The following is a 14451-nucleotide window of genomic DNA, read 5'->3' as shown; positions in this document are numbered from 1 at the left end:
AATGCTTAAAATACAACAGGAAAAATCCCTGTAGTGGAATCTAATGGTCTGAATAGGTTTTGGAAAGTAAAAGCTCCACAATAAAAACAGGCCTACTGATTGGGACGGTTTGCTTGGTCTCCTCTCGTAGTCTCCAATCTGTTTGTCGTGTCTTTATCTGAGTTCCAGCTTTAATTTGTCCACATTTACCCCTCCTCCATCCCAGAACATGTGCCAGGGGAGGATCCTCAGACATCTGAGCTGTCTGGCCTGTTCGTGTTGAAGCCAGAGAGTGTGACGGCAACCAAAGGTCTGGAAAATTCAGGAAGAAGAATCCAAAACACTACATTAAACGTCTTTAGATACAGACTAATTAACTGCTGCTCATTCTTGTTTTGTTTTTTTTGGCAGGTAAGGACATCACATTTGTGACCAAAGTTGACTCCTCAAACCTGTTGAGGAAGCCCACCATGAAGTGGCTGAAGGGGAAGTGGCTGGACCTGGGCAGCAAAGCGGGGAAGCACCTGCAGTTTAAAGAGACGTACGACAGAAACACTAAGGTTTGTATGTTGTCACCGTGTGAGGCTATAAAATCATGGTAGATCATTGTTTTAGATATCATGGAGGGCTGAATATGAAAACCTGAATATAGCAAAAATCAAAGATTTTGTGGATTTAAACTCCATCTGGATTCGTTGTTCTCAGCTCTGTGTTGACAATAAAAAGATAGCATTTTCATCAGCTTGTTTAGATTTTACTCAGGGTTTATTTTTTGAAAACCCCATCCTATCTGGTTTTTAGCCTTATAACTATGCAGGGAAAAGAGAGAGCTTACCAACCCTGGAACTCTGTCTGTAGGAGCATAATGACGCTGAAACAACATCTACAGTGCTGTGAAAAAGTATTTGCCCCCTTTTTGATTCTGGATTTTTTTGCATATTTATCACACTTAAATATTTTGGATCATCAAAACAATTTTAATATCTCACAAAGACACCCCAAGATACAACATGCAGTATCTAAATTACGATTCCTTTTATTGGGGGTGCTGCACCTTAACTAAGTGCTTAGCAAAAGGGCAACAGTTGATAGAAACAGAAATTGAAAACAAAGGAATACAATTACGACATAAAAAACAAAAGAGGTGAGGGAAAATGTAAAAAATGAGAAATTAAAGATAATGTTGATGCATTGAAAAATTAAGATGTGTATTAATAAAATTATTTAAAGTCTTTGTCCTTCAATTTTGAAGCCAGACTGAATTTTTAGTAATATGTTTGTAAATGCAGGAGGGACTGCGGGAATATGGGGGCCAATGCGTGAACCATCGGGTATCTAAACAACCAAATTGAGAGCTGTGTCCACTAAAATGAGTTAAGAATGGGTTAGAAGTGGCAAAATTGGCAGGAAAAGTGATGAAAAGGTGTTAAAGTATGGCAAAAATGGATTGAAAGAGGCAAGAGGGGTCAAAGATGATCAGAAATGGGTTAAAAGTGTGTTAGAAGAATGCAAAATGGGGCAAAAATTGGTGGAAGGGCAGTTAAAAGTGACAAATGGGCAAAAAGTGTTATAAATGTTGTTAAAATTGTCAGTAAAAAATAGTGAAAGGAGGTTTAAGAGTGGTAAAATGGGAACAAAAGGTGCCAAAATGGGTGTAAAGGCACAAATGAGATAAAAGTTGTAAAAAAAAATTGGTTAAAAGTTGCCTTAATGGGTTTGAAGTGGCAAAAATTTGCAGGAAAAGTGGGGAAAAGGGTTTATAGAGAGGTAAAAAAAAAAAGTATTGGAAGTGTCAAAAAGTTTTAAAAAATGGTCTTTAAGTGGCAAAAATGTTGGAAAAAGACACATAAAGTGATTAAAATAGTCAAAAACAGGCAAAATTGATTAAAAGAGGCACAAATCAGCTACAGTTGGCAACATTAATACAACAAAGGGGCAAAATCCATGGAAAAAAATGTGGCAGGAGTTAAAAAAAGGGGAAAAAAGTATCAAAAATGGTTTAAATGATTAATATGTTGCTAAAATGGCCAGACTGAAGTAGTGAAAAGGGGTTTATGAGTGGCCAAATGGGCAAAAAGTTGTAAAATGGGTTAAAAGTAGAGATTAAAAGAGTCAAAAAAGGAGGGAAAAAGTTGTCAAAAGGGATTAGAAGTGGCATAAAAAGGCGCGAAAAGGGATTTAAGAATGCACTTTAAAGTGGGAAAAGTGTCATAAATGAGGAAAACAGTGGGGAACAACACACATGCACTGATATTAATAAATCACAGCCGGGGAGGGCCTACTCTCTGGGTTTTTCCTGGGCTCAGTCACTTCTCTGGGCATGCCTGCTTGTACGTGTATGCTGGTGTACACTTTCATTTGTTCCTCACACATTACACCCCCTCCTCTCCCTCTCTTTCTGTCAGATCTACACTTACGAGATGAGCATCATCAAAGTAGTGGATGGAGACGCAGGTGGCTACCGCTGCGAGGTCACCTCCAAAGACAAGTGCGACAGCTGCACATTCGAAGTCTCCGTGCAGGGTAGGTCTGGAGACACGCAATCTCATTATTGTCATCTTCCATCCAGCGTCTCCAGTGTTAGTATGTAACCGGCTTTGTCAGCCAATAACTCAGTGAGTGCGCTACATATTAGGTCCCATCATTTAGCGGCCTAGCGAGGTCATCACTCCATTATTCCTCCGCGGCTCGGGCCCCGCTGTGTAATGAATTAACCTCACCGAGCGCTCACCAGGCTTTCTCCTTCTGTCTGGTTTCAGCCGTACAAGAGGAGCAGCAGGACAACATCTTGGAGGCGTTTAAGCGATCGTGAGTGTCGGTGTCGGAGAGGGTCTGCTCAACATGTCACCCATCACACTGTCGCACATATGCTCTTCTGTAGATTGCCGCCTCTGGGCATCTGTCAGTCTAAACCAGCGTCTCTGCCTGTGTATTTGTCCGTCTGTCTGTCCCTCAGCTGCAGTCGACAGTGTGCCCGCCATTTTCTGTCTTTTACGTCTTTTCTGCTTCCTTGCTTTTCACCTTACCTGGAATTCCTCATAGTTTGGCAGCTTATCTTGTGGTCACTCTTTTTATAAGTGTCTTGTTTCCTTGATATTTAGTCTCTGCTTTTGTGAAGTCTGTGTGTGCATCTTTGTTTTTTTACTAGCAGTAAAATCAGCAGCACTGACACCTTGAGACCTACATTTGTAATGTGTGCTTAAAAATATAATTAGGGCGTGAGCAGAAACTCAAAGTTAAGTGAGAGACACAAAAAGAAGGCATCACACTGAGCTTTTGACAGGATGTCAGAGTGCTTATTTGCAGAATGCTGATATAAAAAGAGAGAGAGGGTGAAGCAGAGATAAAAGAAGTGAGAAGTTTGTTAAATCTCAAATAAGTTCTTGGAAACAAACGGATTAAGTGTTCAGCCTTGTTACGTGGAGGTCACCCTGCCAGGAGGTACGTATGGAGAATCCAACTGGATACTCGTGTGTCTTTCTTTTAACATTTATGCCAACAGCACAACAAATTCACTCATTATTCCTCTGGACTTTTTTATTTAAAATTCCAGACTAAATTGTCTATTTCAACTCAGCCGCTCATGTGCCCGGGGCAGATCAGGCTTGTTTTTTCTTCTTCATGTTGCCGATTAGCTGACTTGTTGGACGGCTTTAAAAGGGCTTCAAAGGGAAACAGAAAGTAGTCCGTGAAGTGCATACTGTGCAGCGCTGGCATTATAGACCGCGAGCGTTTCTTGCACCATATGAAGAGCAGCATTTCCTCTCTCGTCTGTATTCATATACTTTATGTCATGACACTACTACAAAGAGCTGGGTGCTCAAACATGTGGTCAACTCTCTCCGATACAGTCGAACCAGTTTTTCTCAGCCAATCAATGAGATCAGCAGTGGCCCAGAGCATCTCAAACTTCCTGTTTCCTCCAGAACTTGAAAAATACAGTTCTACTTCCTTTTTTTTGGTCCCCCCAGAAAATGTCCTGGAAAATCCTAACTAACCTTGATAGATTGATGTCACACATTAGAAAAGCGAAGAGTAGTGGTAAATATCATGATTGTTTTTTTCTGTAGGGTTTCCAGCAATCCATTGAATTTTAGCATGAAAAATGTAGGAACTGTTTTTGGACATACACCCATTTAGGGGTGTAAAATGTTGCCTGTTTTAATAATTATTAATAATAAGACATATGGCCAACTCATAGCAGGCCATATTGAGGATAATTTCTTGACAAATATTTTATTATTATGTAGGATAAAAGTACGCTTTAGTGTAGTTGCATGTTGCCACAGGTTTGTAAAAAAATTAAAGAGTAACCCAGTTGGTAATATGACTATTGTAAAGAAATTTTCAAGGTGTAAGTGATGACATAGGTTCATTTTTTTGGTCAGTTTTATGACTTTATAACAATTTTATTATACTTATGTGGTTTATATCAGTTTTTATTTTTACTCTGAGCTTTGTTTTGCTATATTTTTTTAGAAATCTAATATTTGTGATTTTTTTTTATGTTTTCTGGTGGAATTCTAAAGAAAAATAAGTGGTATAAACAGTGAAATATATGCGATTTTAGTCAGTTTTACAACAGTATATCCATTTTAATAAACTTAGATGACAAGAACAAAGCCTCATAGTGTTGTAATGTGTATGTATGAAGAGTATGCACTATGCGTCTTATTTGGGCACCTAAAGTCACAGGTGGGAACTCTAACTCAATGTATGACTCAAATGCGAATGTGTCTGACATCAATAATGACAACAATCCACCAGACGCATGAAGAAAAGAAGCCCAGCAGGGATCACTGATGAACTGGCAACATCCAAACACAACTAAATGCTTTATGCAATACATGTAAATACTTTGCCCAAGGGCATGATGGGAGAATTCCCCCTAGACATCCCCTAGAATTGAAATCAATTGGCTCTTTACAGAGTTGAACTAACACTGGCGGATCAATACTGTCAAATGACTCCAACACTGAAGAGTATTTCATTCAGAATGGAGTTAAAATCCCACTTAGGGAGTCAAATCAACTCTAATATGTTAGACCCTGAGATATCAACACTCCAGTTCTTGCTGTTTTAGGATGTTATGTGGAATCATTCTCTCACTATGAGCTCCAGTGTAGTCAACAGAGGTGGAAAAAGTACAAGAGTATTGTCCTCAAATGTCATGTCATGATTGCCAGCTCTATTAAGAGAAAGATCACAGAGATCTTTGCTGTGTGTGTGCTGTAGGAGGCGAGGTGTCCGCTGGTTGACTTAAATTATGTTACCAGCACCGGAAGTGGGGATATTTGTCTTCATTTTGTTCAACAGAAGGAGACAAAGATCCTGTTTAGCTCTTTCATTAACATTTAATCCATTAATTTCATTCTGGGCATTTGGATACAAACTGGTCATCCTTAATGCTGTGTGTGACCTTGTCGCAGTGCATACTGAGGGCAGTTTGTTAGATAGGGTATGAAGATGATCTCGGATTCTTCATACAGACTGGTTAGGTAGTGTTGACACATCACATACTGGCATGCACTTTGAACAATAAGTACAGCTTATTTTTATGTCCATACAAACTCATTCGTAATAATAGGAATTATGTCTTTTTTCAGAGATCTGTATACTTTTGCTCAGCACAGTAAAGAGAGTTTTCAAGACCTAAACGCTTCTTTATGTGGTAACAATTTTATGTCTTTTGAAAAAGAACAAAAATGAACTAAACGAAACCAGCTCTTGGACAGGAGCCCACTCCCATCATTCATACAAAAGAGACAGTTCTTAAAACCAGCTCTCTTACAAATCACACATCACTACTTGCTTGTCACATCTCGCCTTGAACTGGGATGGCATTTCAATCTAACCACAAGCTTTATTTTCTAAACAGTCTACCAGCAATAAGTATGTTTGTAACAAAATGAGGGGGAAAAACTGTTAAAGAGGTGCTACTAGCCTCTTAGCTCATTGCTGATCCTGCCCAATTAATTCATATTTCCAAATTCTTTACAGCACACAAGTAAGGGATACAAACCTACAGTGAGCCTGAGAGCCAAGTAAATTATGTATCATTACTGGTTGTCATTGAAGACGTATAGAGCTCAACAGTGCCCACTCACTTTTTCAGTGGCGCTGGTTCCTGAAATGGAATTCACCACTCAAATCCTCCAATCAATTTCATACAACCCTTATTACAACGTTTCTAAAGTATGAACCGAGCTAACCAGCTACCTGAGCACTCATCGCTATAAAGCGTTTCGGTGCAAAACCTGCGTTTGAAATCGGACGAAAAGGCAAAGATACAAGACTGTGCGTATTTGTTTACAAGGAGGAAGGAACTACGTGTCCCACAATCCATTGCAATTTGTTTTAATAGCTGTTAATAATAGCTTTTCCAGCTTTAGTACCACATCTTGTTTCTACACTTATCTTTATTGTAGTGATTATATTTGAAATGACACTCGAGGATTATGGGTATTGTAGTATTTTTGGCTGAGGTTGCAAATAAACCATAAACATATTGCAAACGTTTTCCTCTAAATGAGCATATACCATTGATTTGCAATCAAATCTGCTACGGAGAATATGAACGAGATTTTTGCTTCTGGAACCAAACTGTTGAGCCCTGTTGTTAGTGTATAGCGTGAATGGACGTACTAAGTGCAGTTAAAACGCAAAGTGCCCCCTCTAACTGACTGTTACTGTGAGATGGCGTCCCTGTCAGAACAAAAGTTGCTAGACATCATTTTCCAGTTTTAGATTTCTTTTTGTTAATTTCATCTTTATGCAAACACAAAGTCTGGCAGTTACATTCATGAAATAGCTACATTGCAAACAAACCACATTAAGCAACATTTCATAAATATAACCCTGGGGTAAATTACGCATATTCAATAAGTAAAATGGTAGCTCACTTTAGCTTTAGCTACTGTAGCTACATAGTTAACGTTACTATAGGGTGGCAGGACGTCCCTGATTTCCAGGGACAGTCCCCCTTTTCAGAGACCTGTCCATGTCCCCGGTTTAACCAGTGACTTTTTAAAAAATCTTCCACAAAGTTCAGAAGATGCTGCAGCTCTGATTGTGATTGAACACAGTTTATCAGCTTCTTCCTTGATGACAGGCTAAATAAATTTCCCTCTGAAATGTTTTAAAACTGTCTGCTTTGAAATAGTTCAGAAAGTGTTCTCAAGTTTGTCCGTAGTCTGGATGCATCGCTTGGATAATGAGCTGGTCGGCTTTCGTGTCAGTAGTCTAATGTTCCTTTGAAGGAAAAATCAACTTACATTTTACGAGCTACACATTTTTTAAGCTGCAACTACCGGAAATGTTTGGCTTTCATAAGTGACACATTGTCATAGTGCCAAGGTAGCTCCTTATAAAAAATATAATAATAAGAACAAGAAAACCCTAAATAAAAGACAGTAAAAATTGCTGGATTATTCCCAAACATGTTCACATGTGTGGAGGAGGAGATGAGTTGACAGTTATGTAGCAAAGTTGTGTTAATAACATTTTATTTAATCATTTGATCCTGTCAGTTTTCACCCAAGAAATCTGGTCACCTATGTAAGCCAATGTAGCTATGTTAGCTTTAGGAAAGTGAGCTTTAGCAGACATAGCTTATACTTTCATAGCTACATAGACAATGTAGCTACATAGATTAAGTAGACAATTTTAGCTCCATAGCTTCTGCTTTATTTATCATTTTGTAATTAGGCTTTGCAGGTCAGGTTTTTATTTTTTTTATCTTTGTGAATCCAACCTATACCTTAAACCTTAATCTGACCTAACTGGGGTTTATTTTTGAAAGTTTTTATGTTCTGACAGATGCCATGACTCACAGTAAAGTTCTGCAAAGGGGGCATCTACAAGCTACGGTTTGCAGCCAGACCCCTTTTAAATGTAATGTAGAAGCACTGCTCATATTAATATACTGGCAACAGTGGCACAGCCATTGATATAACCTAGTGCTGCATTTTTCTCATGACTGCTCAGCAGTTACTCCCCTGGGCAGACCCACAAAGAAATAGCGTGTAATCATTGTTTTCCCATGTCAAGATGTCTTAGATCTTTGGTAAGCCAAAGCTGCTCGTTACCTCTCATTCTTTTCCTGTCATGGGTGTGCGTGCAAAGATGCATGGAGGCTGCCATAACCCAGAACCCCAACCATGACCGAGCCAGAGTTGAAAAATATAGTCACACCATAGGAAATGTAGTAAACCCTGTGGACGAACTCAAACTGCACCTCTCTTTCTTCAGTCATTGTTGGACATTGGTCGTAATCTAATGCAGCATTCAACAATTCTTCAAAGAGTGCACAAATTGGTTGAGCTTAGCTTTTGTCACGGCTGCAGTGCATGTAGTTACATCAATTTTCAGCCCACCCAGCCATGTGCTGATCACATGTAGGACAGCGTTATCACCCCAGGGAGAGATACCTCCCATCAGGATAGCAAGGACAACACGGATGGATGTTATCCTTGGATGAACCGCTCATCCGTGGGACATAGACAATCGCACAGAGCTGCTTTGAATTTATTGGCGTTTATGTTGGTCTCTGAAGGGTTCAATGAGCCTCGAACACGCCAGGAAAACACACTCCACACTGCAAAGGAGATGCCAAAGCTGCTCACAGCAGGGGAGCAACACACATTCAAGCCCGTAGACTGTTACTGGCATTTGCCACACACAAAGCACTTGTCACCTTGTTGAGCACAAGAGGGGTGACTGATGACTCGGGACCATGTGAGTCAGACATGTGTGTGAGGGGTAATAAAAGGTTTATGTAGCGACACAGCTCAATTCTTTACATATTATTCTGCATGAAAATGCTTTTTTTTCTTCTATTGTGTGCACATCAGACCTTCATATCTCAAATAACGTCCATGCTAATGACAGCTTAGCCATCCTTCAATCAGGTTACATTCATCCACATTTAACTTCTTGTGATATTTTCATTGTTTGATGCTATTTCGATATTTTCAACCTGTATGTTGCTTTTATGTGTTTGTCTACTGTGATTTCTGTCTGTCACCTGTATTTAGGGCATGATGCTAGCTTTTAGTCCTCATCAAACGCTCTGCTCTATGTTCTCACTCATCCTATTTTTGCATCTATCTGAACACAGGATGAAAAAAGGGTAAGCTTTTATTCATTAGATCTGCTGTATACTGCTGGATTTGCTCATGTTGCCTTTGTTGGATTTATAATTGTGCCTTGTAATTGATGTTTCTATGTATTTATAGCAGTGGTTAATGGGGGAAAAGGGGGATTTATTTTTTTAATTTCTATGTACTAATGATGTTTTGTGTTGTAAATAGCATGGGTTTATAATCCTACCAAGATAATTTCTCAAATCTCTTAATTCCAGTGGAGATGCAGGTGAGGATGCGGGCGACCTCGACTTCAGTGCCCTGCTAAAGAAAAGGTAAGATCATCTTCATCGCTCCATACATAAAACAATAAATAGCAACTAGTGAACTGATGAAAATCACCAAAGTTTACATTTGAGAGGATGCTCCCAAGAGACTTTTTTCCCCGTCTAGTCATGATGCATATGTGTACCAATTTTCATGCATATTGCTCATACCTAGTCCCTTATCTTGTATTTGGGGCCACTGTGGGCCCCTGGGTGATGGACTTGCACTAGAATACCAACATTTCCCCTGGGGCTGAATTTCTGGGAAAGTTTGGTGAATTTTGGGTGATGTTAAAGCCTCTAAAAGCAGTTTTTTGTTAGGATAATAATAATAACAAATACAATTTCAATAGGGTTCTCGCACCCTAACCATATAAATGAAATTCTTTACAGATAAGGACAATTTAAATCAATTTGGCACAAGAATACAATAACAAATTCACTACTTGTGATATGTGGATATTTATTTTATTTAGGGTTTGTTTGTAAGCAACAACATGTATCTTTAACACCTTGAAATTGCAGTTCCAAAGTTTATCCAGTACACTAACTTTCACAGGAAAAAGGGCATCTACAGTATTGCCACAAAGTGCTTTGGTCATGTGTTTTCAGCACTATATAACTTGGGCAGCTGGCCATGGTTCTCTCACCAGAAATGCATGCAGCTTTAAGGGTAGTTCATGCACACACCCTCAGCTAAAAAGTTTGCCTGTCAAAGAGCTGTTTGACTCTTAAGCTGGGGCCAAGAGAAAGAAGAGAAAGGTCATGTAAGAAGGTAAAAGAGGATGACTGATCAAGAAGCCAGACAAAAGGCCTGACAGAAGCGTATGCACCCCTGCAGATTGTGGTGTAATGCTGGGCTGTTACCTGTGTCATCAACATTTCATTTGTAGAAGCTTTGCTGAGAGTAGAGGCCCATTTCATAAAGCAGGTTTAGCCAAACCTTGAGTCTATTAACCCTGAAATGAGAGAATCCTGAAGTTTTCCTTTCAAGGGTGAACGGGTGAACTTTATGGCTGAGTTGCTGTTGTTCCTTAATGCTCACACTCTCTAATACTATCACTTACAGCTGACTGTGAAATATCCAGCAGGGATGAAGTTTCATAAGCAGTCTTACTGAAAAGGTGGCATCCATCACAGTACCACACCTGAAATCACTGAACTCTTCAGAACAGCCAGTTTTGTTTTACAAATGTTTGCAAATGGAGACTTCATGGCTAGATGCTTGATGTTATACACCTGTACCTGTTATACATTGGGTCTGATTGAAACGACAGGTGTGGCAAAATACTTTTGTCCATATAGTGTAAAATGTACATTTTATGTCTTAATAAAGGTTATAATAAAGTAATATCCCTTAATGAGTTGAATGTCTGGTTACTTCCCATAATAACAACCTAAAATTTCTACTTCTATCTCCTTCATGATCACATTCAGGGAGAGGAAACAGGTAGAGATCACAGAGGATGTGGATGTTTGGGAAATCCTGAAGGCAGCAAAGCCCTGTGACTATGAGAAGATCGCCTTTGAGTATGGCATCACAGACCTGAGGGGCATGCTGAAGAGGCTGAAGAAGATGAAGAAGGTGGAACCCAAAGCCAGTGATGGTGAGGAGTGGGGGAAGAGACAGTAGAGGGGTGAGGTCAAGAAGGGGAAAAAGAAAACAAGCTCTAGGAGTGAGATGGCTTGCGAGGAAATGAGAGCCCTGTAATGCAGCAGGTTGTAAATACCAGTGGCGTTTAAAGGCCTCATGGGAGAAGTAATATTGCAGGGACAACAGGTGGAATATGTGTTAACATATGCTGGCTTCTGGTTGGCACTTATAGATTATTTGGCAGTGAAAGCAGAAGTATACTAATAGGATACTTTGTGTCAGCTTTTCTGAGGAAGTTGGATCCAGCCTACTCAGTGGATAAGGGCAAGAAGATCCAGCTCACAGTGGAGGTGGCTGACCCCAATGTTGCTGTCAAATGGCTCAAGAACGGACAAGAAATCAAACCATCAGCCAAGTAAGCACTTTCCAACTATATAAGCAATGCAGGGAAACTTAACTGTGTCTTAGTGTTTTTCTAACTCTTTCGTCTGGAGGCATTTTTATTCGATACTCTTTGAAGGCTTGTGAGGCCCACTGATGAGCACTATTGGAAATCTCTAACTTTTGATTAATTCAGACAGGCAAACAGACTGAACAGAGGCAGGCCTCATAGCTCTAAGACTAAATTAAGCAAAGTTGATGTGTTATTTTAAAAAAAAAAAAACGGCCCCAACTGTGTGTGCAAATGAAGAAAAGCTGTATAGATGCCAATTTTTTTTTTTTTTTTTTAATCCAGGCTGCCAAAATTTTTACTTTTGCTTTGAACTTGAGCATTTTAACATCAGACTTAATGGGGGTCACTTTGCTTTTGGAGCCCCCCTCTTGTGGGCGCTTGAGGAACTGCAGCCTTTTTTTTAACTTGAGCTTTCCTCAGAGGCCACTGCTCGGTTTTTGCTGATTATGGTCTAGAAGGAGTAGGAAATTTCTTGTTTCTCTTTTAGTGTTTCTAATTAACTGAGATACTGAGATACAACAGCTATCAGGCACAATTTGGCCTTTGTAGCCTCTTTCATAGGCAAAGCTGAGGTGCTGAGGTAGCATGATTGAACTGAACACAAATAGATGGTCCTACCTCTATATAAAGACTTCCTTTGTGACTTTCAGTGCAGACTTTTGGACCAAAACAAATGCTGTCTTAGACACGCCTTGTGCATCCCTCAGAGGCTGTGAAACGGCTGCCATGTACTGCTGTACATTTAAAAGAGAGATTGTGCAATCAATTTCAAGGAGAGGGGTCTGGCTGCAGACTGTACATCTCCAACAGCCACTCCCACAGACCATTCATTTGAGACACTGTATATCTCAGAAACTCTAATTTAAATGTTTAATAAAGTCGTGTAAACAGTCTACTTTCAGAAAATAAGCATGCCCTCCAGAAAAACATTTCAACACTGCAAGTGTAGCTTACATAGCTTTGTTAGCAGCATAAGCTATGTAAATAACAGAGCTACATAGCTAACAGAGCTAAAGTTAAGCTCACAATATAAGCTACGTATCTATGTAGTGAAGCAAACTCATTTACATTTGCCTATGTTGTAAAACTAATTATGTAGCTAGTGTAGCTATGTTAGCTTTAGATAAAGCTAACAAAGCAAAACCTAACCTCACAAAGCAGCTATATAGACCAATCCTACGGCTGATTTGTGGGCGCCACCATCTTGAGTGGCTGCCATTACAGCGGTGGAACTGCGGTGGAACTGCGGTGTCCACTGCCACCTGCTGGCTGTGACAGCAGCAGATACGTTTGGAATAAAAACGTTACAGAACCACATAAGAACCGAAATCAGAGGGCTATGACTTCAGTTATGTTTTACCAATTAAATATATATTTACCCATGTCTAATATCTATTTCAGAAATACAGTATTAAGATGAATTTAGGTCCAGAGTTCATGCCAGACTGTAGTAGCTGAGACCTTGAGAATTCCACTAACGGACATAATCCGCATTAAAAGTGACAACAGACAAAAACACAAACACTGTGATCCAGTATCACGTCTAGGCTGTACAAAACCTGACCTGAGTCCAAAACAGTAAAAACCGAACTGAACCTTAATCCGGGCTGTCCATCCTGTCATTACAGCCTGTCTTTTAACACAGATTACACATGACCGGAACTTGAAAATGACTGAGAAAAGTCATTATTTCATTTATTTGCATGCAAGTCCAATAGAAAACATCATAAAGAGTGACAAGCTGTTCCTTTCATATGCCGTTTGTTATGTTTGACACATTAAACACGTACCTTCACGTTAGCTCCCTTTAAGCCTTTAGCTCATTAGCCACCATTAGCAGCTTACAACAGCCAAATATGCTCCACAGAAAAAAACAAGAAATCATAATACCGAACCGCTAACCAGCAGCAGAATAATGTCAGAATAATGTCACAGCTTTAGCTAAAGTTGACAAAGCTAAAGCAAGCCACCATTTATGTTATTACTTCTAAAATGTGTCTATACATAATTTAATCCTGGATTAGACCTCTGACCCTTCTTTATGTTTTATTTATGAAATGTTTCCTAGTCTGTAATGTTTGCACTGTTGTTATTTCATGAATGCGACTGCCAGATTTTGTTAAATCATCTACAACTGGAAATACTGCCAAATAAGCTAGACTGTCTTGATTTCAAGTGACAATGTAAATCCCAAATTTGATTCAGTTGTTCTGTTTGTTTGAATCAGCTGAACAATATTCTGTATTGAGTTGAATGAATATCTTAGGGAGCAGCATATATGTTTGACTAAAAATTAAGCTTTCTCTGCATGCTGAGCTAGTGTCTCTGTCAATCTCCCCTCTGCTCTTTTCCCTTCTCCTTCAAAGACATCTTTTGGTGTTTTATTGAAGAGGCTACAGCTGTTGCAATTGGTATTTTTTCAATGGTTCCACCATCTGCCATTTTGAGGAGCTCCATGCTGTTCGTTGAGAGCTGCGCAGTCCTCTTCCTCTTTGATTAGACGGTAGCTAATGGAGAGGGGACATTTATTCGCCCAGAACAGCGGCTCCCAGGAGGTTCTCCCAGAGTGTGCTCTGTGACCAGTGAGATCTAACAAATCAAATGTTTTAAGAGCTTAGAGTTTTGGGGGATTAGGAAAGAAAGCCTGAAATAACAGGAACTGCTAGGATTCAGGATGATGAAATATGAATAAAAATCCAAAGAATTACCTTTTTTATAAATCTGAATTTGAGTTCTCATGTTGAAAATGGGCAGTAATTGTCTGGAAGATAAAGCCTGCTTTATTTAAAAGGCCATCACAGTGATATAGAAAATGCTATTTATGCATAAATTTTCTTTTAGGTAATAAGATTCTAGGTTTGATTCTATTTTTCTCATAGTAGTTATGTTTGTCTTTGAACACGATCGAAAGGGTTTGTTGATAAATTTACCATCATATGGTAGTAAAATGTAATTGCCCCACTGACAAAAACTAGTCACTTTCACATGAGGCCATGCAGGGTTTGATGCCTTTTT

The 14451-nt window shown here is 39.4% G+C and overlaps 1 protein-coding gene across 1 annotated transcript in view; it reads left to right on the top strand.

The window, feature by feature from the left end:
• mybpc2a (myosin binding protein Ca) overlaps window positions 1-14451 on the top strand; it is an 84928-nt gene that overhangs the window by 33149 nt on the left and 37328 nt on the right. The window contains exons 4-10 of the mRNA XM_041777731.1: window positions 206-289; window positions 391-539; window positions 2385-2502; window positions 2739-2787; window positions 9341-9397; window positions 10826-10995; window positions 11265-11397. Coding sequence (XP_041633665.1) covers window positions 206-289; window positions 391-539; window positions 2385-2502; window positions 2739-2787; window positions 9341-9397; window positions 10826-10995; window positions 11265-11397 — 760 coding nt within the window. The remainder of the gene's footprint in view (window positions 1-205; window positions 290-390; window positions 540-2384; window positions 2503-2738; window positions 2788-9340; window positions 9398-10825; window positions 10996-11264; window positions 11398-14451) is intronic.

This window comes from Cheilinus undulatus, linkage group 21 (assembly GCF_018320785.1).
Source record: "Cheilinus undulatus linkage group 21, ASM1832078v1, whole genome shotgun sequence".
NCBI classification, from domain to species: domain Eukaryota; kingdom Metazoa; phylum Chordata; class Actinopteri; order Labriformes; family Labridae; genus Cheilinus; species Cheilinus undulatus.
This window is presented reverse-complemented; position numbering and strand designations above follow the sequence as displayed.